Source organism: Microchirus variegatus (genome assembly GCF_963457635.1).
Source record: "Microchirus variegatus genome assembly, chromosome: 21".
NCBI lineage: Eukaryota > Metazoa > Chordata > Actinopteri > Pleuronectiformes > Soleidae > Microchirus > Microchirus variegatus.
The window spans coordinates 19,162,809-19,189,716 of NC_139822.1; the positions used below are offsets into that span (position 1 = coordinate 19,162,809).

A 26,908-nucleotide genomic window follows, 5' to 3' on the forward strand; every position below is an offset into this window, starting at 1 on the left:
ACACACACACACACACACACACACACAGAGGACTTTTTAAGACCTGGTTTTAGGGTTAAAATCGGTTTTAGGGTTTACTCACTATACAGTTGTAGCACGGCTCGACTCTAGTCTAGTTTGGTATGGTTTTCCATATGTGTGTGCGTGTGTGTGTGTGTGTGTGTGTGTGTTTGTGTGTGTGTGTGTGTGTGTGTGTGTGTGTGTGTGTACCTGTGGAGCTGGTCACCATGGTGATGAGTGTGTGCACAGACTCCATCAGTTGCGTCTGTTGTCTCTGCAGAACTGTGTTGTTGTTGCTGGCGACGAGCAGCTGCTTCTCCAGAGACTCGATGGCCGACATCTGAGTCCTGACAACAGACTGACACACAAAACACCCTCACATTTACATAATCTGTATATAATCTGTATATAATCTGTATATAATCTGTATATAATCTGTATATAATCTATATATAATCTTTATATAATCTGTATATAATCTGTATATAATCTGTATATAATCTGTATATAATCTCTATATAATCTATATATAATCTTTATATAATCTTTATATAATCTCTATATAATCTCTATATAATCTATATATAATCTATATATAATCTTTATATAATCTGTATATAATCTGTATATAATCTGTATATAATCTCTATATAATCTATATATAATCTATATATAATCTTTATATAATCTTTATATAATCTCTATATAATCTGTATATAATCTATATATAATCTCTATATAATCTTTATATAATCATTATATAATCTCTATATAATCTGTATATAATCTATATATAATCTATATATAATCTATATATAATCTCTATATAATCTTTATATAATCTCTATATAATCTGTATATAATCTATATATAATCTATATATAATCTCTATATAATCTTTATATAATCTTTATATAATCTCTATATAATCTGTATATAATCTATATATAATCTATATATAATCTATATATAATCTCTATATAATCTGTATATAATCTCTATATAATCTATATATAATCTATATATAATCTCTATATAATCTGTATATAATCTTTATATAATCTCACACACAACCATAAAAACCGAAAACATGGCTGCTAACACTCTCACCGTCACCTCCTTCAGTCTTTACCTCACCTGGGTTGACATCAAATTCAAGGACTTTTCAAGGACTTTCCAGGACCAAATCCCTCCAATTCAAGGACCGAATGCAGGGCGTGAAACAGTAGGCGGCGCCGTAACAAACATCTACCTAAATATCAACTTCACTTCTTTCTTTCTCAAAATTCAAGCACTTTCAAGGACCCAGGTCGATTTAAGGCCACTTTCAAAAACTTTCAAGGACCTTGAATGTTTTTTTTTCAAATTTTAACTTTCAAGGATTTCAAGGACCTGTGGGAGACATTTATCTAAATATCAACTTCACGTCTTTACTGCACTAAATTCAAGCACTTTCAAGGACCCAGGTCGATTTTAGGCCACTTTCAAGGGCCTTGAAAATGTTGGGGTTTTTTTTCAAATTCAAAAACTTTCAAGGATTTCAAGGACCCATGAAAATCAATTTTGGGAGACGTTTACCTAAATATCAACTTCTTTCTTGCGCTAAATTCAAGCACTTTCAAGGACCCAGGTCGATTTAAGGCCACTTTCAAAACGTTCAAGGGCCTTCAAATTTTAACTTTCAAGGATTTCAAGGACCTGTGGGAGACACTTATCTAAATATCAACTTCACTTCTTTACTTCACTAAATTCAAGCACTTTCAATGACCCAGGTCTATTTAAGGCCACTTTCAAGGGCCTTGAAAATGTTTTTTGTTTTTTTTTTCAAATTCAAAAACTTTCAAGGATTTCAAGGACCCATGAAAATCAATTGTGGGAGACATTTACCTAAATATCAACTTCTTTCTTGTGCTAAATTTGGTTTACAAACGTTGTTTTCATGGTCAAATTCAACGGCAAACACGTTTTTGAAGTATCGCAGACACAGATTTAATCAGTTCAGCCTTTTTTTTGGATCGAATGGATCAAAATTCCTCATCATTTTGTCGTGGCCAGCAGGGGGCGCACACAGCTGACGATGATGTGTTTTTACCTGCAGCCTGTTCTTCTGCTCCTTCATGTCCTCCAGCTCTCCTCTCTGCTGAGACTCCAGCAGCTGAACTTTACTCTCCAGACGACTGAAAGACAAACGGCGTCACGTGACCATCACGTGACCTCGAAGTGACCTTAAAGTGACCTCAGACATTTATTTCCCCCGTTATCTTACCGCGGCTAATGCGATGCGGCGAGCGCAGATTTCCAAACGCGCAGAGCGGCGGTAAAATATGTGTGGGGCCCCGAGGGCGAGTACTTTTGGAAACAAAGGTCAACTCGGCGTTTTACGTCCATCCCAGTTCCGAGTTTCCAACGTAAACGTAAGGCAGCGTAAAGAATACGCACGCGCGTAACAGCTAATTTGCGTTTTTTGAAGGCCTGAACATATCCCAAAACTCGCCGAACGAAAGTAATTTTGGGGAATGTGCGTAAAAAAAATGGAAGTGGGCGGGGCTAAAGACTGGCGCAAAAAAGTGCTCCCGTCGGGTATAACGTACATGAACGAAACTTGGTACACGCGTTCATTAGGTTGTGCCATGAGTAAAAGTCGATGACAAGTTTCCTGTGAATCCTACAGGAAGGCCGCCATTTTGGATTGAACGCGAAAACCGAGGCGTTTTTGGCGAATTTTGCACCAGCGCGACAAAATCTATCTAGTTTTTCTATTAAACCCTAAAAGAATACGCAGCTTTAGGAAAACAATGATGTCACGGCCCCGCCTCTCTCTTACGTCATCGTCTTCTTGTACTCCTTCCAAATCTTCTTCTCTGCGCTACAGCGCCACACGCAGGCCTGACACATGTACTACAGCACTCTTACCTGTTCTTGTGCTGAAGTCGGCTGATCTCGGACGTCTGCAGCAGCAGCTCCTTCTCCAGTTTGTTCGTGGACAGAGAATTCTCCAGAAGCTGGATCTCAATCCGAGACGTGTGGTTCAGCACCTGGAGGAACCACGTCGCGACGTCAACAACAACAAACAACAAACAAGTCCCTAAAATATACGTCACATTTTTTTTAGCTTCTTTAACGTTACCTTAGCTTCCACCGCGTTGAGTTTGCGCGTCTGCTCGGCCGTGTGCGTCAGCAGGTTCGTTCCGATCTCCAACATCGTCGCCGTCTGGTTGTGGACGACGTGCGACGGAACGTGAGTGACGTCACGTTTGACGCTGATCTGAACAAAGTTCTCCAGCTGCAGAGAAAACACAGAACACGTGAGTCACAAAGAGACCGAAGGTACAAAAAAACATTGTATCTGTACAGGAAAACTCTACTAAATAGAAGAATTATACAATAAAACACTGTATTTACACAGGAAAACTCTATTAAATAGAAGAATTATACAATAAAACACTGTATTTACACAGGAAAACTCTGTTAAATAGAAGAATTACACAATAAAACACTGTATTTACACAGGAAAACTCTATTAAATAGAGGAATTATACACTAAAACACTGTATTTGTACAGGAAAACTCTGTTAATTAGCAGATTTATTAATAAAGTTACAGCATAACACTGTATATATAAAAGAAAACCCCACTAAATAGAAGAATTATATAATAAAACACTGTATTTACACAGGAAAACTCTGTTAATTAGCAGATTTATTCATAAAGTTACAGTAAAACACTGTATTTACCCTTTATTATAAATAAAGTTGACAATAAAACACGGTATTTATACAGGAAATCCCTATTAAATTGCAGAATTATGAATAAAGCTACAATAAAACACTGTATTATACAGGAATACAATGTTAAATAGTAGAATTATGAATAAAATAACAATATAACACTGTTTTATGAAAGAAAACCCTGTTAAATTGCAGAATTATGAATAAAATTACAATTAAATACTGTATTTATAAGAGAAAACCCTGTTAAATAGCAGAATTATAAATAAAGTGACAATAAAACATGGTATATGGAAATCCCTGCTAAATTGCAGAATTATAAATAAAATTACAATGAAATACTGTATTTATAAAAAAAAAAAAAAAAAACTGTTAAATAGCAGAATTATGAATAAAGTTTCAAATAAAACATGGTATTTATACAGGAAATCCCTGTTAAACTGCAAAATTATGATTAAATGTACAATAGAACACTGTACTTATAAAAGAAATCCCTGTAAAATTTCAGAATTGTGAATAAAGTTGCAATAAAACACTGTATTTATACATGAAATGACCACTAAATCACAGTAAACATATGACATAACTACTGCGAAGTAACAGTAAACTCTGAAAGTACAGAATCTACGACACTTCGTTAACTCTATTAAATTGGACAAATACTTTTTAAAACCTTTTTCTTGTTTTTAAAAACATAAACACATAAATCTTTGCCCACAGTCGAACACAAACGTTTGAATCAAACGTTTAATCACGAGCTCTGACGTCGTCTTCTCTGGGAAACTCGGCCGATGCCAAATTGCGCTGCCACGCCGTGACCTTTGACCCCTGACAAATAAATAATCTGTCCATCGGGCTCAGTGTCACTGATATAAATATATAAATACATAAATATACAAATATATCAGTGCAGTAACAAACATGCGGTTCCTGTGGGACTGAGGTCACCGTGAGGCTGTTTGATGCTGGACGTCACGTCTCAGTCAAGTGAGGAACACTTTTGTTTTTGGAATAAATTGCCAAATCAAAGTCTTTGTTATTTTTGCTCTGCTTCACTTCACTTCGTCGTTTCTCTGCTCGATCACGCCGACCTTTTTTTTTTAACCTGATACTTGAGTTCTCCACAGAGGCGGCTAACCCGCGTACGCTAATCTGGGCTCAATCTGGACTAAGTCGGACGGCGAAACAGATGCAGTGACGTCGCGTTGAAGCTAATCTGATCGTCAGAGCTGCGACGAGCTGCTGTTTTAAACAGAGCTGAAGACGCAGAGTGTTCTTTAATTAAAGAAGAGTGGGCGGAGTCATCACTGCACGGCTGCATGAAACTGGCGTGGAACTGAATCATTAGAATCATTAGAATCAGTTCATTAGAACGATTCGTTCAGTTCTTCCTCCATGACCGGAGCACAGACTCTGTCTCTATCCGTTGTTGCCACAGATGTTAGCATCGGGGTGTTAGCATCAGGGTGCTACACTAGCGAGGCAGACGCCGACTGTCATTGGCTTGTCTGTGCTTGAGGGGGGCGGGGCTTGGAGCAGGTTTCAGCAGGTTCTTTTTTTTTTGTCGTTGTTGTATGTTTTGATTGTTTTGGTAGAGATTCTGGAGACTCAGTGCAATGACTTTTTAATTAACCTTTACTTCCTGTTGTAGGATTCAAACTAAACACACACACACACACACACACACACACACACACACACACACAGGTTTGTGCAGCTATTCTTCTCAGGATCCAGTCATTTGTTCAGGCTAAACAAAACCTGAACCCTAATCAGGTCATGCTCAAGACCTAAACCTAAACCAGTTCCCCAGAAGATGAGGTTCTTCCAGGTTCTGGTCCCCACGAGGACTCCTGGTCCTGACAAGGTCAGTGTTTATGACAGAGAAAAGGTCCTAAAGAGGCGACAAATACAAGAACACACACACACACACGCACACACAGACACACACACAGACTGCCCCCATGTGACTCGCTAACTCAAACCACATGTTAGCTTCACTGTGATCTGGAGGGTGTGTGTGTGTGTGTGTGTGTGTGTGTGTGTGTGTGTGTGTGTGTGTGTGTGTGTGTGTGTGTGTGTGTGTGTGTGTGTGTGTGTGTGTGTGTGTGTGTGTGTGTGTGTGTGTGTGTGTGTGTGTGATCCAGATCTGAGGTAACAAGTGCATCAGTGAGGGGGGCGCCAGAGAGTGATTGTTTATGCTGGATACAAAGTTACTATTTATCAAGACCTGAGACCAGAACTAAGAGCAAAAGTTTACTGTGTCCAATTAATCCAATCAATGAGGATCAGGCTCTTTTCTCCTGGGAATCATCGCCTTTGATACAGTTATGGCCCTGTTCCATTATACAGTTAAAGCTCTACTGGACTTTACTCGACTCTACTGGACTTTACTCGACTCTACTGGACTCTACTGGACCTGAGTCGACTCTACTGCACTCTACTGGACCTGAGTCGACTCTACTGGACTCTACTGGACTTTACTGGACTTTACTGGACTTGACTCTACTGGACTTTACTGAACTCTACTGGACTTTACTGGACTTTACTGAACTCTACTGGACTCTTCTCGACTTCACTGGTCTTCACCTGACATTACTGGACTCTACTGGACTTTACTGGATTCTACTGGACTCTACTGGACTTTACTGGACTCTACTGGACTCTACTGGACTCTACTGGACTTTACTGGATTCTACTCGACTTTACTCAACTTTACTGGACTCTACTGGACTTTACTGGACTCTACTGGACTCTACTGGACTCTACTGGACTTTACTGGATTCTACTCGACTTTACTCAACTTTACTGGACTCTACTGGACTTTACTCGACTCTATTGGACTCTACTGGACTCTACTGGACTTTGCTCGACTCTACTGGACTCTACTGGACTTTACTCGACTCTATTGGACTCTACTGGACTCTACTGGACTTTGCTCGACTCTACTGGACTTTACTGGACTTGACTCTACTGGACTTTACTGAACTCTACTGGACTCTTCTCGACTTCACTGGACTTCACTTGACATTACTGGACTCTACTGGACTTTACTGGATTCTACTTGACTTTACTCAACTTTACTGGACTCTACTGGACTTTACTGGACTCTACTGGACTCTACTGGACTCTACTGGATTCTACTCGACTTTACTCAACTCTACTGGACTCTACTGGACTTTACAGGACTCTAATTAATTCTACTGGACCATAGTCGACTCTACTGGACTCTACTGGACTTTACTCGACTCTACTGGACTCTACTGGACTCTACTGGACTTTACTGGACTCTACTGGGCTCTACTGGACTTTACTGGACTTTACTGGACTTTACTGAACTCTACTGGACTCTACTGGACTCTTCTCGACTTCACTGGACTTCACTTGACATTACTGGACTCTACTTGACTTTACTCAACTTTACTGAACTCTTTACTGAAATGGACACAGTCCCAGTTGCTTGTTTTTGGAGCAGCAGCAGATTGTGTTGGTGGTGTTTGAATCTCCGGGGAACGACGTTCACTTCAGTCTTCTTCAGAAATGTGTGACATGTTGGCGTTGGACGTCTGCACAAACCCAGAGTGTGGACGCACCCGTGTGCGTCCACGAGTGTGTCCATGAGTGTGTCCACGAGTGTGTGTCCACGTTAATGACATCTCTATCGACGATAGGTTGGGACATGTTTGAGTGTCTGACTCTGGCTCTTGTTGCTAAACCGACATGTGTTTGTAAGTTCACGTCCACACTTTGTTTTCATCTCGCTGCAAAGAGAATTAAAACAGAAACAGATGCGTCTTTTAAACTTTCTCTTCTTTTTGGTGTGAAAGTCATTTTTTATTTTTTATTTTTAATGCTCTGTGTTTCTGGGAAAGCTAATCTTGTGAGAGAGGTAGGGGTGGGAAACGCAGCGGAGACGACCCGTGTTAGCGCTGGTATTTGGATTCCCGGTCCCAGAGGACGTCCAACATGAGGACCGAACACAAACAGAGCCGCTCCGAATAAAACCAGCAACGTTTCAGAAACACAAATGTGAAAAACCTAAAGAGCAACGCTTTCGTTATTAAGGGTTATTTAAGGCATTTTTTTCCAAGGTCAAATTCAAGCACTTTCAAGGTCAATCCCATTCTCATATGAGGACGAATAAACTCTTCAAGCGTGTGTGTATTTTTAAATCCAGGCTGAAAACATTTCTATTCTCACATCGTCTATGCCAAATAATGAGACGTTCTATACATTCACCAACAGACTGCCTGCCAAATAGTGAGCTGTCTCAACAGTCTGACCGTTACATAATGGATTTGAACAAAATTTGGTATGCGTATGCAGGATCAGACACTCTATCATCAGAGTAAGTTTCATTTGTGTTTCTAGCTCTGATCATTTCCCGTACGTCTACAGACTTTATCGACGTGATCAGCGAACGCCTGTGGCAGATCTGGTGTTTAGATTTACGTCTGAAAAATATAACCTCACAGTGTTGCCACAATAATGATAACACAATAAACAAATCTCCCACAGCTCGACACAGCTCTGACATCTCAAATATAAACATGGATATGACAAGGAAAGGAAAGAAAAACTTCCTGCGTGTGTGTGTGTGTGTGTGTGTGCGTGTGTGTGTCACCACTATACCCACGCAATAACGAGCTATAACAAATATCTCAATAATTTCACCACAACCAGGACCAGATGGACGGAGTCAATGAAGTGTGTGTGTGTGTGTGTGTGTGTGTGTGTATTTTCAAGTCCAGGTTGAAAACATTTCTATTCTCGTATGTTCCATTTTAGTCTATGTTTTTGTTTTCTTTCTCTCTGAGCCATTCTACGCAGTTCTCGACTCACTGCCAAATAGTGAGCCATTCTACACAGTTCTAGACTGACTGCCAAATAGTGAGCCAGTCGACGCAGTTCTAGACCGACTGCCAAATAGTGAGCCAGTCGACACAGTTCTAGACTGACTGCCAAATAGTGAGCCAGTCGACACAGTTCTAGACTGACTGCCAAATAGTTAGCTGTTCTTTAAATTCACCAAAAGACTGACTGTCTCACAGTGAGCCATTGTACAAATCCAACAACAGACTGACTGCCAAATAATGAGCTGCTCTTTACATCCATCAACAGACTGACTGCCAAATAGTGAGCCGTTCTTTAAATCCAACAAAAACCAACCTGGCTGTCTCACAGTGAGCCCTTGTACAAATCCAACAACAGACTGACTGTCAAATAATGAGCCATTCTATACATCCACCAACAGACTGACTGCCAAATAGTGAGCCGTTCTTTAAATCCAACAAAAAAACTGGCTGTCTCACAGTGAGCCATTGAACAAATCCAACAACAGACTGACTGCCAAATAATGAGCTGCTCTATACATCCACCAACAGACTGACTGCCAAATAGTGAGTTGTTCCATCGACGTCTCACACATTATACCTGTTTTCTAAGTGACATTATCTGTCAAAGTCATTGTCCTGCTGCTGCGTAAAGCTACACAACATAACATAAATATACACATAAATATTGGGGGACGTTGACTTCCATGTTTCTATATAAGGTCTAAACGTGATTCCACCACCGCTCAGATTAGCTGCAGCCGTGGTTTCTCCCTCTCTTGTCCACACCGTCACATGTTTCATCTGTTCATGAATCTGTTATTTTGCTTCAGTCGTTATGAAAAGCAGAACCACGATGAGTGAAAGAATGCAAACACAGACAGTAACAGTTTGGTGAAAGTACAAATGTAATTCAGTCGACGTTGTTACGCGTGAGCGGAGACAGGAAAGGTGTAGGATAAATAAACCACGTCCTCAGACGCGGTAAAGAAACACGTCCTCTCCGTCCCACGACGAAAGACACGTCTGAACGCGTCCGACCTGTTTCCTGTGACAACAAGCAAACGCGGTGTTTTATATTAATGACGGCGGCTGCTGCTGTTTGAACAGATGGAGCTGGACGATGACAGAGTCACTGACGAGGTGATGGACACTGAAGGTGAAATCAACACTGCATAGAAGCTCTTCTGTACATCCACCATCAGGCCGCCTGCCAAATAATGAGCTGTTCCGTACATCCACCAACAGAATGGCCATCACACACTGAGCCATTCTATAAATCCACCAACATACTGACTGCCAAATAATGAGCCATTCTATAAATCTACCAATAGACCACCTGCCAAATAATGATCTGTTCCATACATCCACCAACAGACTGACTGCCAAATAATGAGCTGTTCTGTGCATCCACTATCAGAGTGACTAATTATACGCCATTTTACCCATTCACCGACATACAGACTGCCAAATAATGAGCCATTCTATAAATCCACCAATAGAATGCCTGCCAAATAATGAGCTGTTCTGTCAAATAATGATCTGTTCCGTGCATCCACCAACAGACCGACTGACTAATAATAAGCCATCTTATACATTCACCAACATACAGACTGCCAAATAATGAGCCATTCTATAAATCCACCAACAGACCGACTGCCAAATAATGAACCATTTTATACATTCACCAAGAGGCTGACTGCCAAATAATGAGCCATTATATAAATCCACCAACAGGCTACTACAAAATAATGAGCCGTTCCATACATCCACAAACAGACCGATTACAAAATAATGAGCCATTTTATACATCCACCGACAGACTGACTGCCAAATAATGAGTCGTTCCATAAATTCAACAACCGGCTAACTAATAATGAACCATTTTACTGCCAAATAATGAGCTGTTCCATACGTCCACAAACTTGCCACACGAGGCAGCTGTCTAAAATCACTCTGGCCTTTGGTGTGGAAGAGTGACAAACATATTCTTAAGATATCTTTAAGTTTTCAGAGACACCGTGTGTCCGTGTCTCAGTTTGTTTTCCCGGCAACTGCAGCATTGATGGAAAAGTCTGAACATCAAATACAAATAATACAACATGATGTCGTGATTCTGAGCTACTCGTGTAACCGCAGTAACTTTGGAGTGGAAGTGTCTTCTCTGCTCTGGGTAAGTATTCAAACAAACCCATAATATGAGCCCACATTTAAAAAAAAAAAACCAGACCATAACAAACAGCCCAGTGTCATGAGTGCGGTCGTGTTCAGAGCTTTTGGTTTTGATACCTGCTCCGTCCCCCAAAGACCAGTCAGTCCACTCGCTTTTAGAGCCGATAAAAGGGGAATGTTTGAGCCCCTTTAGAGGCTGTGGTGTTTGGACTCAGGCCAGTGTGTGTGTGTGTGTGTGTGTGTGTGTGTGTGTGTGTGTGTGTGTGTGTGCGATTGAAGAATGTGAAAGAACGAGTGGAGATTTTCCAAGAAAGCTCAGCGAGGCTGTGGTCAGTTTGGCGCTCGGCCACAAGTCACTGGGAATCTCTGGCTCCTTTCTTTTTTTACTAAACTCCGCCCCTCCCCCCCCCCTCCCTCTCTCTTCTTCCTGTTCCTCCCCCTCTCATCTCACACCTCACATCTCACACTCTCTCCACCTCCACCTCCACCTCCTTCATCTCGTCCTCCCTCCATCAAGCCTGTCCTCCCTTTGCCCTTGGCTTTTTTTTTTTGTCCACTCCCATGGCAACTGACATCTCCCACCGTGCCAACTCACAGCTGTGGTGATGAATGACTCTTTAAAGTGGAGTTTGAACACACACACACACACACACACACACACACACACACACACACACACACACACACACACAATCTTGTATAGCGTATAAATCCACCAACAGACTGACTGCCAAATAATGAGCTGTTCTTTAAATTCACCAAGACTGACTGCCAAATAGTGAGCTGTTCTTTAAATCCACCAACAGACTGACTGCCAAATACTGAGCTGGTTTTAAATCCACCAACAGACTGACTGCCAAATAGTGAGCTGTTCTTTAAATCCGCCAACAGACTGACTGCCAAATAGTGAGCTGTTCTTTAAAGCCACCAACAGACTGACTGCCAAATAGTGAGCCGTTCTTTAAATCCACCAACAGACTGACTGCCAAATAATGAGCTGTTCTTTAAAATCCACCAAAAGACTGACTGCCAAATACTGAGACATTCTATAAATTCACCAGAAGATTGACTGACAAATAATGAGCCATTCGTTAAATCCACCAAAAGACTGACTGCCAAACACTGAGACATTCTATAAATTCACCAGAAGACTGACCGCCAAATAATGAGCCATTCGTTAAATCCACCAAAAAATACTGACTAGCAAATAGTGAGCTATTTGTAAATCCACCAACAGACTGACTGCCAAATAATGAGCTGTTCTTTAAATCCAACAAAAGACTGACTGTCTCACACTGAGCCATTACACAAATCCAACAAAAAACTGACAGCCAAATAATGAGCTGTTCTATACATCCACCAACAGACTGATTGCCACATAGTGAGTTGTTCCATAGACGTCTCATGGAGTGTCATGTGAGGGTTCTACGCTGACTGTGTGCAGTCCGAGTTTATTTATTATTATCAACGACGTAGATCCAAAAAGACGGACGTTAATTGGAGTCGGGTTGGTTTAAAAAAAGCTAGCTTAACAGGAACAAATTTCTGTCGTCTATTTTGTTTATTATTTAGTTCAGATCCCCTCACAAACCTGATATGAGCCACAGTCTAAACACGACCTTAAAGTGACACAAATCAACAAACCTCGTCCTCTCATACGCACAAAAACAAAACAAAACAAAACAACACTTCCTGTCTGTTGTTTGTTCATATGGAGGAACTCATATTCTCCTGCTCTCACTCGTAATTACACTTCGACGCGGGGTTACGGCCACATTTGATTGCCGCCCGCAGATCCTCGCTGATTAATTGCGTGTTATCGCAAAGTTGGGGACTTTGTGTTTTCTTTGCCGTTCAGACAGTGCTGGCTCCCCCCAGAACTGGGCCTGAGTGGTTTGACCCGGCTGCTCAGAGGAGACCAGAGATTCTTCTCTCAGGCCTCGAATAAACAAACACAAGAGAAACTCAAACTCGTGAGTAACCCGTTACTTCACCATCAACATCAACTCAAAAACGCCCTAAAAAGCATGAAAATATACTCGAATTTAAGCTATTTCCTGTATTCAAATGTGCTCAAAGTGACAGTTACGTCTATGATATATATATATAACATGTTAACTCACTGTTAAACAGACTTGTTATCAATGAAAACTGAACTTTTGGAATTTCTCATGTTCCCACACCAAAGCCCATAGTGAAAATCAGTGATTTTCTGCTGGTCCTCTGCTGCCTCGTGTGGTCACTTTGTGTCACTTGCGTTAATCTCAACAAAGGAATTCAAACACTGAAGTGACAAAATCAGATATTGTAACTTAGTGATGCAGTGGATCAACAACTCCTGTGTGCTGCGATGTTAAAATTACTGTTTTTCTCTATGGGCTTTGGTGCGGGAGAGTGAGTGGACTTAAATCTCGAAAACAAAAAGTATTTCGGAATGACTTGAAATTTACCATCCTAATAGTCGGCATCGCCCTGAACAAGGATCCGTTGAAAATATTTGCAAACCTCTTAAGGAATAATTTTAATGAATTTTTGAAATTCAGGAAATGATCCATTTGCCCTGATGCACTTTGACAGTGAGCTGACTTTCTTCAAAAAAACAAAAAGTATCTCGGAATGACTTTAAATTTACCATCATAATAGTCGGCATCGCCCTGAACAAGGATCAGTTGAAAATATTTGAAAACCTCTTAAGGAATAATTTTAATACATTTTTGAAATTCAGGAAATTATTACTTTGCCCTGATGCACTTTGACAGTGAGCTGACTTTCTTTTCGAAAACAAAAAGTATCTCGGAATGACTTGAAATTTACCACCATAATAGTCGGCATCGCCCTGAACAAGGATCTGTTGAAAATATTTGAAAACCTCTTAAGGAATAATTTTAATGATTTTTTGAAACGAAACTCTTGCTCTGAAACAACAGAAATAAACGTGGACGGGTGGAGACACGGCGTTAAAGTTTGTCATGGAATAAACACACGCCCATGTGATTAAAGCCTTATTACATGTGTGTGTGTGTGTGTGTGTGTGTGTGTGTGTGTGTGTGTGTGTGTGTGTGTGTGTGTGTGTGTGTGTGTGTTATCCTTTGAAATTGCACCCTTTCCTGGAAGTAAACGACAAGGTGACAGATGTTATCTTCACTGTTTGAGTTTGACCTTTTGTGTTGTGGTTTTTTTAATTATTTTTCTTAAACATTCATTTTATCTGAAGAATTTTGGATAAAAATTAGGTTCAAAACAACATTTTTAACATATTTTCACAATAAAATGTTCAATAAATCATAACCAAAACAGGGGAAATGTGGTGTAATTTAATTTAAACTTATTTCTGACTTGGAAATCTCATTATACATATACATATGTAACTGTAAAAATGTATTCTTATATTTAAATACATTTTCTCTCATAGTTTTTTCTTAAATATTCATTTTATCTGATGAATTTTGGATAAAATCAGGTTCAAAACTCAATGTTGACATAAAAGAGTCAAAGGTTTTTACAGAGCAGATGTCACATGTCATTAAAAACATATTTTATACGTATAAATATGTAAACATGTAATAAGGAATGTGCATTTTTCACATACTTTTACAATGACATGTTGAATAAATCAGTCTTTAAACGCAGCGTCAAATGAAAACATAAATGTAATAATATTGAACAGTGTATATTTACGTGTGTGTGAAAGTGAGTGAGTTAAATCCTCACAAGTGTAAACTTTGCACAACATTTTCGTTGGATCAGAAAGACGAAGACTTTTCGCTCCGTGTTTATCGTCGACTGCAGCTGCCCCCAGAGGACAGCGCGGTAATGACAGAATGATGGCTTCAAATGTGTGTGTGTGTGTGTGTGTGCGTGTGTTCTTGTTCTTGCGGCATACTGAGGACCAGTGAGGGTTTTTAACCAAAAAAGTGAGGTCATTTTTTACGAAGTGAGGACATTTTGGCCGGTCCTCACTTTGTTTTGATTGAAATCACTTCCTTAGGTTGCTATAACATGCTATACTCAATTTGTCAAAAAAAAGAAAAAAATCTAATTTTGGACGACATAGTGTAGTATGACTTTTTTGTCAAATTTTGGGTAAATTTTTTTTTTCAAATTTTGGATGACAGTATAGTATGACGTTTTTGTCAAATTTTGGGTCAAATTTTTTTTGTCAATTTTTTTTCACATTTTGGACAAAAAAATTTGCGTCATTTTTTTTTTTTTTCAAATTCTGGGCGACATAGTATACGCTTTTGTCAAATTTTGAACCAAACATTTTTGGTCAAATTTTTTTTTCAAATTTTGGTCGGCATTGTATAGTATGACGTTTTTGTCCAATTTTGGATGAAAAATTTTGGGTAAATTTTTTTTTTAAATTTTGGATGACAGTATAGTATGACGTTTTTGTCAAATTTTGGGTAAAAAAAATTTTTGTCAATTTTTTTTTCACATTTTAGACGACATAGTATAGTATGATGTTTTTTGTCAAATTTTGGACAACAAAGTATAGTATGATGTTTTTGTCAAATTTTGGACAAAAAAATTTGCGTCATTTTTTTTTTTTTTTTAATTCTGGGCGACAAAGTATATGCTTCTGTCAAATTTTGGACCAAACATTTTTGGTCAAATTTTTTTTTCAAATTTTGGTCGACATAGTATAGTATGACGTTTTTGTCCAATTTTGGATGAAAAATTTTGGGTAAATTTTTTTTTTTAAATTTTGGATGACAGTATAGTATGACGTTTTTGTCAAATTTTGGGTAAAAAAAATTTTTGTCAATTTTTTTTCACATTTTGGACGACATAGTATAGTATGACATTTTTTTCAAATTTTGGACAACAAAGTATAGTATGATGTTTTTGTCAAATTTTGGACAAAAAAATTTGCGTCACTTTTTTTTTTTTTCAAATTCTGGGCGACATAGTATACGCTTTTGTCAAATTTTGGACCAAACATTTTTGGTCAAATTTTTTTTTCAAATTTTGGTCGACATAGTATAGTATGACGTTTTTGTCCAATTTTGGACCAAAAAAAAAAAAAAAAAAATGATAATGCAACCAGTAGTTCTTTATAGATGTCATTTATGAAGTAGATATTTGTAATTGTGTTGATTTATAAAGTGGAAATGCTGGTCCTCACTTTGTCAGCAACCCAGTCCTCAGTATGCAGCAAGTACAAGAATGTGTGTGTGTGTGTGTGTGTGTGTGTGTGTGTGTGTGTGTGTGTGTGTGTGTGTGTGTGTGTGTGTGTGTGTGTGTGTGTGTGTGTGTGTGTGTGTGTGTGTGTGAACTCACAGTAACTGGACACTCAGCAGTAAAATAAACCTTCTCTTTACAACATCATCAGACACATGACGGACAGACGACGACAACCACAGGAATCATCGTCCACCGAATCCAGTGTTTCCCAACCCTGATCCTCAGGGATCACAGCCCTGCCATGTTTTACATGTGACCCTGCTCCAAAAACACCTGATTCAAATAAGACTCATCGTCAAGCTCTGCACAAGCCTGAGAACAAAGTTTTGTCAAATGTAACACTGACATATATATACATATATAATCCCATATATAGCTTATCTGCGTGTTACTTGGCAGCTTCTTACTCTGGCTAACTTTAGCTAACCTCTGTTAGCGTTTAACTTTTACTCTCAGCTATAATCTCAGTTCATCTCTGCGGGGAAATCAGTGAAATTACCTTAATCTTTGGTTACATCACGATCTGCGATTTACATAATTGGGCTCACGTAGCTCGAGTCGAGCGGACCGAGCTAACGGCGGTAGCCGCGGCGCTCGGCGACAGCTTGAATAATCATTACGAGCGCAAACATTCGCGTACTGTGTTACACCGAGAACACAAACGCCGGCCAAAAGACGTCAGCGGGTGAAATATCAGCATCCATCATCAGCTGCTGGCAAACGCCGAAGTGCCTTTAAAACGCTCACTTGTACGAGCGGTGATGGATTTTCCCTCATTTCAGGACAAATTTTGGCCTAAAGACTCAGATTAAATCACTCTGGGCCTCAGTTCTGCTCTTCATCAGGATTAAATGACATAATGTCCTTGTTTGCCTTGGCCACCTGTGCTTGGCTGCACACAGACGCTTCATCACGCTGAGCTTCTTTACGCAGTTTAACAATTTAACGCTGTCATCAAATACGTGAGCTTTCTTTTTTTTCCAGCTTTTCAGCCTGAAGCAACAGCGTTTGTGTCAGCGCCAAATGTTTTTTACCAAGAAAGAGGTTCGTTTACAAACGAGCATTAGCATTAGCTTGACTTTAACTTAGATTAGCCGTGTCCAAATGAGCGTTTCAGCTCCACATCAGAAGTAATATGTGTAATAACGACTACTCACTAACTAAGTAAGTAACAACCAACCAAGAAAGATGATTAAATCCAGAAAAAGGAAGCCAAACAACTTGAAAAATGACGTGCCATTAGCTAGCTAACTTGCTAACAACCATAAACAGAATATCAGGAGGTTTAAATCCACTCAGAGGCAGTAAATGCAATATTAATGGATGCCAACTGTTGTTAAATAACATCACATCTGGCCTGCTAGCTAGATTTTAGTGACGCCAAAAACTGCTGGACAGTACTGAAGAAGAGAACATTTTAAGTAAAATACATTTCAGGTCATTCCGAGATACTTTTTGTTTTCGAGACTAAAGTCAGCTCACTGTCAAAGTGCATCAGGGAAAATGGATCATTTCATGAATTTCAAAAATTCATCAAACTTATTCCTTAAGACGTTTGCAAATATTTTCAACGGATCCTTGTTCAGGGCGATGCCGACTATTATGATGGTAAATTTCAAGTCATTCCGAGATACTTTTTGTTTTTTTTATTTGAAAAATTAAAAACATTTTTCCTCATTAGGCAATGCAATCAGTGAAAATTAAAATTCCTCCAAAAAACGTGAAAATCAAGGATGCGCACCATCAGGTCAGGCTCAACACATATCCAAAGTCTTAGCGCAATCTGACCAACGGTCAGCGAGATACGCCTGTCACAGACTGACACACGGACACAACTTGCTTTATAGATAAATAAAGCTAACCCTAATCCTAACCTTAACCCTTAATCTCTGAAATAGCCCTTTAAAGTCGTGGGGCCCATTTAAAAATGTCCTCAAAAAGACATAAATACAAGGACGCACACACACACACACACGCACACACACACACACACACACACACACACACACACACACACACACACACACACAGTAGTGGGAAAGTTGCTGACTGTGGGTTTGTCTCAGTTCCAGCTGTTCTACTGACAACAATGTTTCTCTGGGAAAAACCATCTGACAGATAAACCCAGACAATGTGTGTGTGTGTGTGTGTGTGTGTGTGTGTGTGTGTGTGTGTGTGTGTGTGTGTGTGTGTGTGTGTAATCACGCCGCTTCAATGTGCAACACATTAGCCCATTTGAAGAAAAGAGTGTGTTTATCTGGGTTTATTTAAAAGCTACATTAAAAGCTTTCCTAAAAGACGCAGCTGCACAACAACAACAACAACAACAACAACACGCTAACAAATGACCTTTGTTAGCGCTTTTATTGACTGGGAGTCAGCGTCACCATGATTATTGGGTTTTAAAATCTAACGTCATCATATTTGACATAATGTTTCCTTGTCCTGTGACTTTGCTCCGTATATATTTACGCCACGACATGTTAAACGTGGTCAGGTTTAGATATAGTTAGCCTTCATTTACGCAGAGGCGCAGCTCGTGAACAGGCAGGGCGGGCAACTGCTTGGGGCCCCCCCCGAGCCGATAGGGGGGCCCCCGACACTCGGAGCCCGAGGGCTGTTTTTACTGAAATGTGCAGTGAGCAGCCGCCTCCCTGTCCCCCTTAAACAACAATGACATCTCAGTAGGAATCACCCCCCCCCCCAAAGGGGCCCCACCTCACGTTAACCTGTGTTTTTTTTACTCAGTTTATGTTTTTTTCAATATACAGTATTTTATTGTTCTATATATTTATATTGTTTTATAATGTGGGTTCTTTACAGTGTAATGTATTTTTTACCAAGTTTATATAGTTTTTTAAAAGCTATTCACAGTATTTTATTGTTCTTTACGTTTATATTTTCACATACATGACAAGTTTGAAAAAAAAAACATTTTGAACTCATACATTTTCCTTGGCGTCAGATTATTTGTAACGTAATGGTGATGAACACTGGTTGGAAGGAAGGGCCCCCTGGGGATTTTTGCTCAGGGCCCCTACAGACTCTAGAACCGCCTCTGTATTTATGTGACTGAGTTGCAGCTTCTTATCTTTCTCCTGTGGCTTTAAATCTGAATGCTCATGTTAACTAACTAACTAACCACCAAGAAAGATGATTAAATGCAGAAAAAGGAAGCCAAACAACTTGAAAAATGCCAGGTGCCATTAGCTAGCTAACTCGCTAACAACCATAAACAGAATATCAGGAGGTTTAAATCTGCTCAGAGGCAGGAATGCAATATTAATGGGCGTCAACTGCTGTTGAATAACTAACAATAATCATGATAAACTTTATTTACACGCAATTTTATAAACAAAACAAAGCTAAACAACACAGCTAGCCTGCTAGCTAGATTTCGCCGATGCCAATAACTGCAGAACTCTAGAAGCGCCTCTGCATTTAGAGTTGCAGCTTCTTTCTTCTGTGGCTTTAAATGTGAATGTTCATGTTATTAAACTGATTCTCAATATTCACTAAAGAGCAGCCGATGAAAAAAAGACGAGAGAGTGAAAATTTGCCAAACTTTGAAACGTAAATCGTGTTTTTGACAATAAATCTGCAGTAAATCTGCTGCTGTGTCTCTGTCTTCCACGTCCTCTCACCTCTTCCTCCTCCTCCTCTTCCTCCTCTTCCTCTATCTCGTCTTTATCTTCCTCTCTGGTGATTGATGAGTGAACGATGTCTTCCTCTGTGTTTCATCCTCCTCTTAATCGTCCTTCAGTCTTTCCTTTCACACACATCCACGCTAACCTTTTCAAGAGGTCAAGGATTTTCTCTTTAAGAAGACGGACAAATGAAATCCATTAAAGACTTCATCGACCACATGCACGTTCATTTCCTGGTTTTCTATTTTCACTGAGTTAAAAGTCCGATTTTAGTCCGACTAAGACAATCATTTGGTTTCCTTAATGTCACTTAAACGAGTTCGTCCTACTAATATCGAGCTAGTCTAAGTCGGACTAACAAACCTGGATTGTGCTTAGTCGGACTGGAGTCGGACTGGAGTCGGAGTGGAGTCGGATTGAAGTCGGACTGGAGTCGATTGAAGTCGGACTGGAGTTGGACGGGAATCGGACTGGAGTCGGATTGGAGTTGGATTGAAGTCGGATTGAAGTCTGATTTAAGTGGGACTGGAGTCGGACTGGAGTCAGGCGGGAGTTGGCATGGAGTCGGATTGGAGTCGGACTGGAGTCGGACTGGAGTCGGACTGGAGTCGGATTGAAGTCGGACTGGAGTCGGATTGAAGTCGGACTGGAGTCGATTGAAGTCGGACTGGAGTTGGACGGGAATCGGACTGGAGTCGGATTGAAGTCGGACTGGAGTCGGATTGAAGTCGGACTGGAGTCGGATTGAAGTCGGACTGGAGTCGATTGAAGTCGGACTGGAGTTGGACGGGAATCGGACTGGAGTCGGATTGGAGTTGGATTGAAGTTGGATTGAAGTCTGATTTAAGTCGGACTGGAGTCGGACTGGAGTCAGGCGGGAGTTGGCATGGAGTCGGATTGGAGTCGGACTGGAGTCGGACTGGAGTCGGACTGGAGTCAGGCGGGAGTTGGCATGGAGTCGGATTGGAGTCGGACTGGAGTCGGACTGGAGTCGGACTGGAGTCAGGCGGGAGTCGGGTTGGAGTCAGGCGGGAGTCGGACGGGAGTCGGACGGGAGTCGGACGGGAGTCGGACTGGAGTCGGGTTGGAGTCAGGCGGGAGTTGGCATGAAGTCGGATTGGAGTCGGACTGTAGTCAGGCGGGAGTCGGGTTGGAGTCGGACGGGAGTCGGACTGGAGTCGGACTGGAGTCAGTCGGGAGTCAGACGGGAGTCGGACTGGAGTCTGGCGGGAGTCGGGTTGGAGTCAGACGGGAGTTGGCATGGAGTCGGATTGGAGTCGGACTGGAATCGGACTGGAGTCAGACGGGAGTCGGACTGGAGTCAGGCGGGAGTCGGGTTGGAGTCAGGCGGGAGTTGGCATGGAGTCGGATTGGAGTCGGGTTGGAGTCGGACTGGAGTCAGACGGGAGTTGGCGTGGAGTCGGACTGGAATCGGACTTGGCGTTCTGCATGTGCACCAAAATGTCCTCCTCTCTCTTTGACCCGGAAGTAGAAGGAGACAACGTATAAACTGCGGTAATGTTTCCCGAAAAGAAAAAAACAAAAAATGAAGCAGATTTTATTTGGCAACCGACGAGAACGACCAATCTTTTTTCTTACGTGAACGATAAGCGTATTCCTGCTGTGAACGTGTGGCTTTGCGTTTGTAGTGATGAATGTTCGCGTCCTCGTAAAAACACGGGTCAAGTAAAGCAAACGCAAACCCCCCCCCACAAAATAAAGAAAACACAAGGATTAGAAACGTGAGCATATTAATAATATTTATCACGTCGGCGTCTGGACGAGCACCTGGTCTGAGTCTGACTCTGTCATCCTTCAAACGCTCACATCAAACAGCTGCTGCTGACAGCTTTAACCACAGCCTAATGACGGCCATTATCAGTCTAAACACACACACACACACACACACACACACACACACACACACACACACACACACACACACACACACACAGTAGTGTTTAAAAACCAAGTGAAAGTCCCGCTCTGATAGTAAAGTTCTAAGTCCATTGGTGGCCCGTGGACCAAAAGTGGTCGAGTTCAGAGCTTTTATTCTGAAAAAATATGAACTGCAGTGATATAAATATGATATAATATGAACCATGTGTTGTTCCAATCTGTGAATAACAGTCGGCTCACATAATTTGCATTAGATGGAAAAATCAAAACCGGACAAAACGCTCGTTATGCATTTTTTGGGGGCATTTTATTTTGAAAAACGAATAATACACAGATTCTGACGTCCAATTCCGACATCTAGTTATTTTTTATGTAAGAGTCGGGCGTCCAAATTCGTCACAATTTGAGTTGATTCTCGATCTTTTTTCCCTCTCTTTTAGCATTTTTAGCTCGTCTAGTTTATTCCAGGTCAGAGGTTAAATTATTTTCTGATCTTATTGAATTGAGCCTTAATCGAGAAAAGGAAAACTTATGCTAAGTAAACATTACTTCCTCGTTTTAGCTCATCTTCAGGAAACGCTGGAGTCTGAAAGTTCGTTTTACGTATCGCAGCCGGACAAAACTGGCAGATTATTTTACTAAAAACACAAAGATTTTAATCAGTTTAAGAATATCTGGCTTCTTTGTTGTCGGACTGTTTTTTGCTGTGAAAGCAGCACAAACGTCTCTGCGACGACACATAAAAACCTCAGTTATTTTAAGTTCTGTTGGGTTTTGTTTTGTTTTCTAACCGCGTCGTCAACGTCTAAATAAAGATTTGATGGGTTTCAGATTCCCGGGATTCTCTGTGCGTCCGTGGGGGAAGTTTGGGAATGATGATTGAGAAGTGGAGGCAGTGATGGGAAAGGATTTAGCAGCATTAGCATTAGCATTAGCATTAGCATTAGCATCAGCATTAGCATCAGCATTAGCATCAGGCTGTTTTTATTGCTGCACTGAGGCGACGTTGACTCACAAACAGACCTCAGAGCGCTGAGGAGCTGTGTGTTTATAATCCCTGTGATGATGTAAACGATCTGATCTGAAACTCTCACCACAAACCACAGGAGCTAATTTCGTCAAAAACAAGAAGTGACGCAGGAAACGACAGAGGAAGTGGACGCGAGTCATCATATGAGGAAGATACTAGAATAGATGCTGAAGGAAACCAAGGACGGTTTCTATCAGACTCTCAGTCAAGCTCAGCTTCCTCTAAAATGTCAAATATAACACTGGGTTACAAAAAAATGAATAACAATTATAAGTTGTCTTTTCAACTGAATTAGGACCATTTTTGCATTATCGCTGAATCTCAAAAGCTTGACATAAAATCTCAGACGCCTCCGACTTTAAATCTCAAAAGCCTTAAAATATCAGAAGCCTGACATAAAATCTCGGAAATTCTGAGTTTAACCTCCAATTTCCGATTTTGAATTTGAGGATTCAGAGTTTGATCTCGGAGATTAACGTTAATGTTTTCAGTGATTTTCAGTCTTTCTAACGTTAATCTACAGTTGGACGTCGTTGGCTCTGATTCTCGTTTCGGACGTAAAATCTCAAAATCTTGACATAAAATCTCGGAATTCTGAGTTTAAGATCCCAATTCCGATTTAAAATCTCTAAAATCTAATACTCTAATCGTATTCTGCACTACTTTTACGGTCAATTGTGGATTTATTCATAATTACATCTCTATCATAAGATAACGATTTGTTTTCTTTCATTCTTTTTATTTTAGTTTACTACATTTTAACGTGTCCAAAAGTCCTGCTTTAGAGTTTAGAGACATAACTAACTGCAGGGGGAGCCCAAGAGCAAACCCTCCACTGTGTTACTTTAAGTGACTAAACTTGCCTTCACTGTTGACTTCACTTAGCATCAAAACTCGCTGCGTGTTGTCGTAATAACGACAATAAAGAAATCCTCAGGGGTTTTTATTCCCCTCCATAAAAAAAGGGTCAAAGGCAGCCAGCAGGGGGCAGCAGCGACGCTGCAGATGTGAAGCGACGGCACAATTAAAGGCCGCGGAAAAACAAACAACTGAGCAGAATGAAACCAGAGGAGAAATATCTCTGATCGTTGGTGACATCGACTCCTCAGACGCCTCGGAGATCATTCTGAGGTCGTGAAAAACAAACCGTACGATCGCCCTGGAGTTATTTAACCTACGATTCACAGAGTCGGCGTTTAAACGCTCCTCACGTCGTATTCACTCATGAACACGTCACCGTTACACTCAGTTCCACTCAAACTCACTTAAAAACACAATAGGAACGATTTAGCGGCGCTTTTCCACTGCACGGTTCCAGCTCGGCTCGACTCGGCACGGTTTGGTTTTCCATTACTATAGCTCCTCCTCCTCCTCCTCCTCAATGTGGGCGGAGTCATCATAGCGACGGCGGCGTGAAACTGCCGTGACGCGGTTTTATACGCGACACAAAGACGCACAAACCAGTTTTGGGTGAAAGTGAATCGTTAGAATCAGTGGATTAAAAAGATCTGTTTGACAGAATGGCGTTAAAAAAACGTTAGCTTTGCTAAATGTTACAGATTAACGTTAATGTTTTCAGGATTTTTAAGTCTTTTTAACTTTAATCTACAGTTCGGCATCTTACTTACAGCATCTCTAATCTCAGAATTCTGACTTTAATTTCAAAACCCCAACTTTCAATCTCAAAATCCTTTAATTTAGTTTAATCGCAACAATTTCAACTTTGAGTGTCATAGGTTTGAATTAAGTCTTAAATTTGAGGATTCTGAATTTAATCTTGCAGATTAACGTTAAGGTTTTCAGGATTTTTAAGTCTTTCTAACTTTAATCTACAGTTTGGAATTTTTGAATTTGATTCTCGTGTCGGACGTGGCGCTCGTGACTCTTCCAGTGACGACTTTAATCTCAGATTTCTGACTTAAAATCTGCTAATTCCGATTCAAACTCTCAGAATTCTGACGTAAAAATCTCAAAAGCCTGACATAAAATCTCGGAATTCTGAGTTTAAGCTCCAAATTCCGACTTAAAATCTCAGAAGCCTGATTTAAAATCATGGAATTCTGACTTGAATCGCAAAAATTCCAACTTTGAATGTCATAGGTTTGAATTAAGTCTTGAATTTGAGGATTCAGAAATTAAGCTTGCAGATTAATGTTAATGTTTCCAGGATTTGTAAGTCTTTCTAACTTTAATCTACAGTTCGGAATTTTTTAATTTGATTCTCGTGTCGGACGTGGCGCTCGTGAATCTTCCGCTGACGACTTTAATCTCAGATTTCTGACTTAAAATCTGCTAATTCCGATTCAAACTCTCAGAATTCTGACGTAAAAATCTCAAAAGCCTGACATAAAATCTCGGAAGTCTGAGTTTAAGCTCCCAATTCCGACTTAAAATCTCAGAAGCCTGATTTAAAATCATGGAATTCTGACCTGAATCGCCAACCTTTTCTAACTTTGAATCTCAGAAGTTTGAATTAAGTCTTGGAAATCTGACTTATGTCCGCTTTTTTCTTGGCTTAGATTCGCTGCCAAAATCTGATTTGTAAGCATATCAGATATCTGAATTTCACATAAATCCTTTTAAGAATATAAAATATATCTCTTCTGGTGTCCGTGTCCCTGTTGCCTAGCAACGACTACGCTCTGCCGACCGAACGCCGTGTTCATCAAACCGACCAATAAAATTTCACGAGTATTTCAATCTTCTCCTCAGACGACGTTCTGTGTTTTCAAATGTGAGTTCAATCTAAAGTGCCGTTAAAAAATCAATAAAACCAAAATCACCAGCCGCAGTTTGGTTTTTATTGTTATGATTTTGTTTTTTAACGTGTTTGTAACTCGTGCAGAACACAGTTATATTCTGACAGAAAACACAGTCAGAGCTCAGGTGACGTCTGATTGTGAGCGTTTTTTCTTTCTTTATCATCGAAATCACCTCAGACCACATCAAAGCCTGTTGTTACCCGCTATCTCTCTCTGTCTGTCTCTATGTCTCTCTATCTGTCTCTCTCTCTCTTTGTGTCTCAGGTCCATTTGAACTCAGTCATTTAGCAGAAAGCTAAACAAAGCTCATGCTAACTCCTGCACTTACTGCTGTTTACACAGCGAGTCTCTGTGAAACCACAGTTTCCATGTTTGATCCAGAAAAACCTTCTGTTATCTGTTAAATCTTAACTCACTCATGTTTTCAGGATTTTTAAGTCTTTCTAACTTTAATCTACAGTTGGACTTTGTTGGCTCTGATTCTCGTGTCAGACGTTGCGCTTGTGACTTCAGTGACGACTTCAATCTCAGATTTCTGACTTAAAATCTCCAAATTCTGATTTTAACTCTCAGAATTCTGACATAAAATCTCAAAAGCTTGACATAAAATCTCAGAATTCTGAGTTTAAGCTCCAAATTCCGACTTAAAATCTCACAGGCCTGATTTAGGTGTTTAGATTTATAGGTAGGTAGGGAGATTGGTTGATAGTTAGGTAGGTTGGTTGGTAAATATCTGTCTAGGAAGGTAGGTAGTTTTGTTGGTGGGCAGGTATCTACAGTATCTACGTAGTTTGGTTGGTTGGTAAGTAAGTTCGTTGGTAGCTAGGTAGGTTGGTTGGTTGGTAGGTAAGTAAGTAAGTTGGTTGGTTGGTTGGTAGGTAAGTAAGTTGGTTGGTAGGTAGGTAGGTAAGTAAGTTGGTCGGTTGGTAGGTAAGTAAGTTGGTTGGTAGGTAAGTAAGTTGGTTGGTAGGTAGGTAGGTAAGTAAGTTGGTTGGTTGGTAGGTAAGTAAGTTGGTAGGTAGGTAGGTAAGTAAGTAAGTTGGTTGGTAGCTAAGTAGGTTGGTTGGTTGGTAGGTAAGTAAGTTGGTTGGTAGGTAAGTAAGTTGGTAGGTAGGTAGGTAAGTAAGTAAGTTGGTTGGTAGCTAAGTAGGTTGGTTGGTTGGTAGGTAAGTAAGTTGGTTGGTAGGTAAGTAAGTTGGTAGGTAGGTAGGTAAGTAAGTAAGTTGGTTGGTAGCTAAGTAGGTTGGTTGGTTGGTAGGTAAGTAAGTTGGTTGGTAGGTAGGTAAGTAAGTAAGTTCGTTGGCAGCTACTTAGGTAAGTAAGTTGGTTGGTAGGTAGGTAAGTAAGTTGGTTGTTTGGTTGGTATGCAAGGAAGCTGGTTGGTTGGTAGCTAAATAGGTTGGTTGGTTGGTAGGTAAGTAAGTAAGTTGGTTGGTTGGTTGGTAAGTAAGTTCGTTGGTAGCTAGGTAGGTAAGCAGGTTGGTTGGTTGGTAGGTAAGTAAGTTGGTTGGTAGGTAGGTAAGTAAGTTGGTTGGTTGGTAGCTAAGTAGGTTGGTTGGTTGGTTGGTTGGTAAGTAAGTAAGTTGGTTGGTAGGTAGGTAAGTTGGTTGGTTGGTTAGTAGCTAAGTAGGTTGGTAGGTTGGTAGGTAAG

The 26,908-nt window shown here is 40.3% G+C and overlaps 1 protein-coding gene across 1 annotated transcript in view; it reads right to left on the minus strand.

The window, feature by feature from the left end:
* The window catches only part of angpt4 (angiopoietin 4), a gene marked incomplete at both ends in the record, with an annotated part of 33,436 nt that overhangs the window by 1,781 nt on the left and 4,747 nt on the right, over nucleotides 1–26,908 (minus strand). The window contains 4 exons of the mRNA XM_083907922.1: nucleotides 211–358; nucleotides 2,093–2,177; nucleotides 2,914–3,035; nucleotides 3,128–3,283. Coding sequence (XP_083764048.1) covers nucleotides 211–358; nucleotides 2,093–2,177; nucleotides 2,914–3,035; nucleotides 3,128–3,283 — 511 coding nt within the window. The remainder of the gene's footprint in view (nucleotides 1–210; nucleotides 359–2,092; nucleotides 2,178–2,913; nucleotides 3,036–3,127; nucleotides 3,284–26,908) is intronic.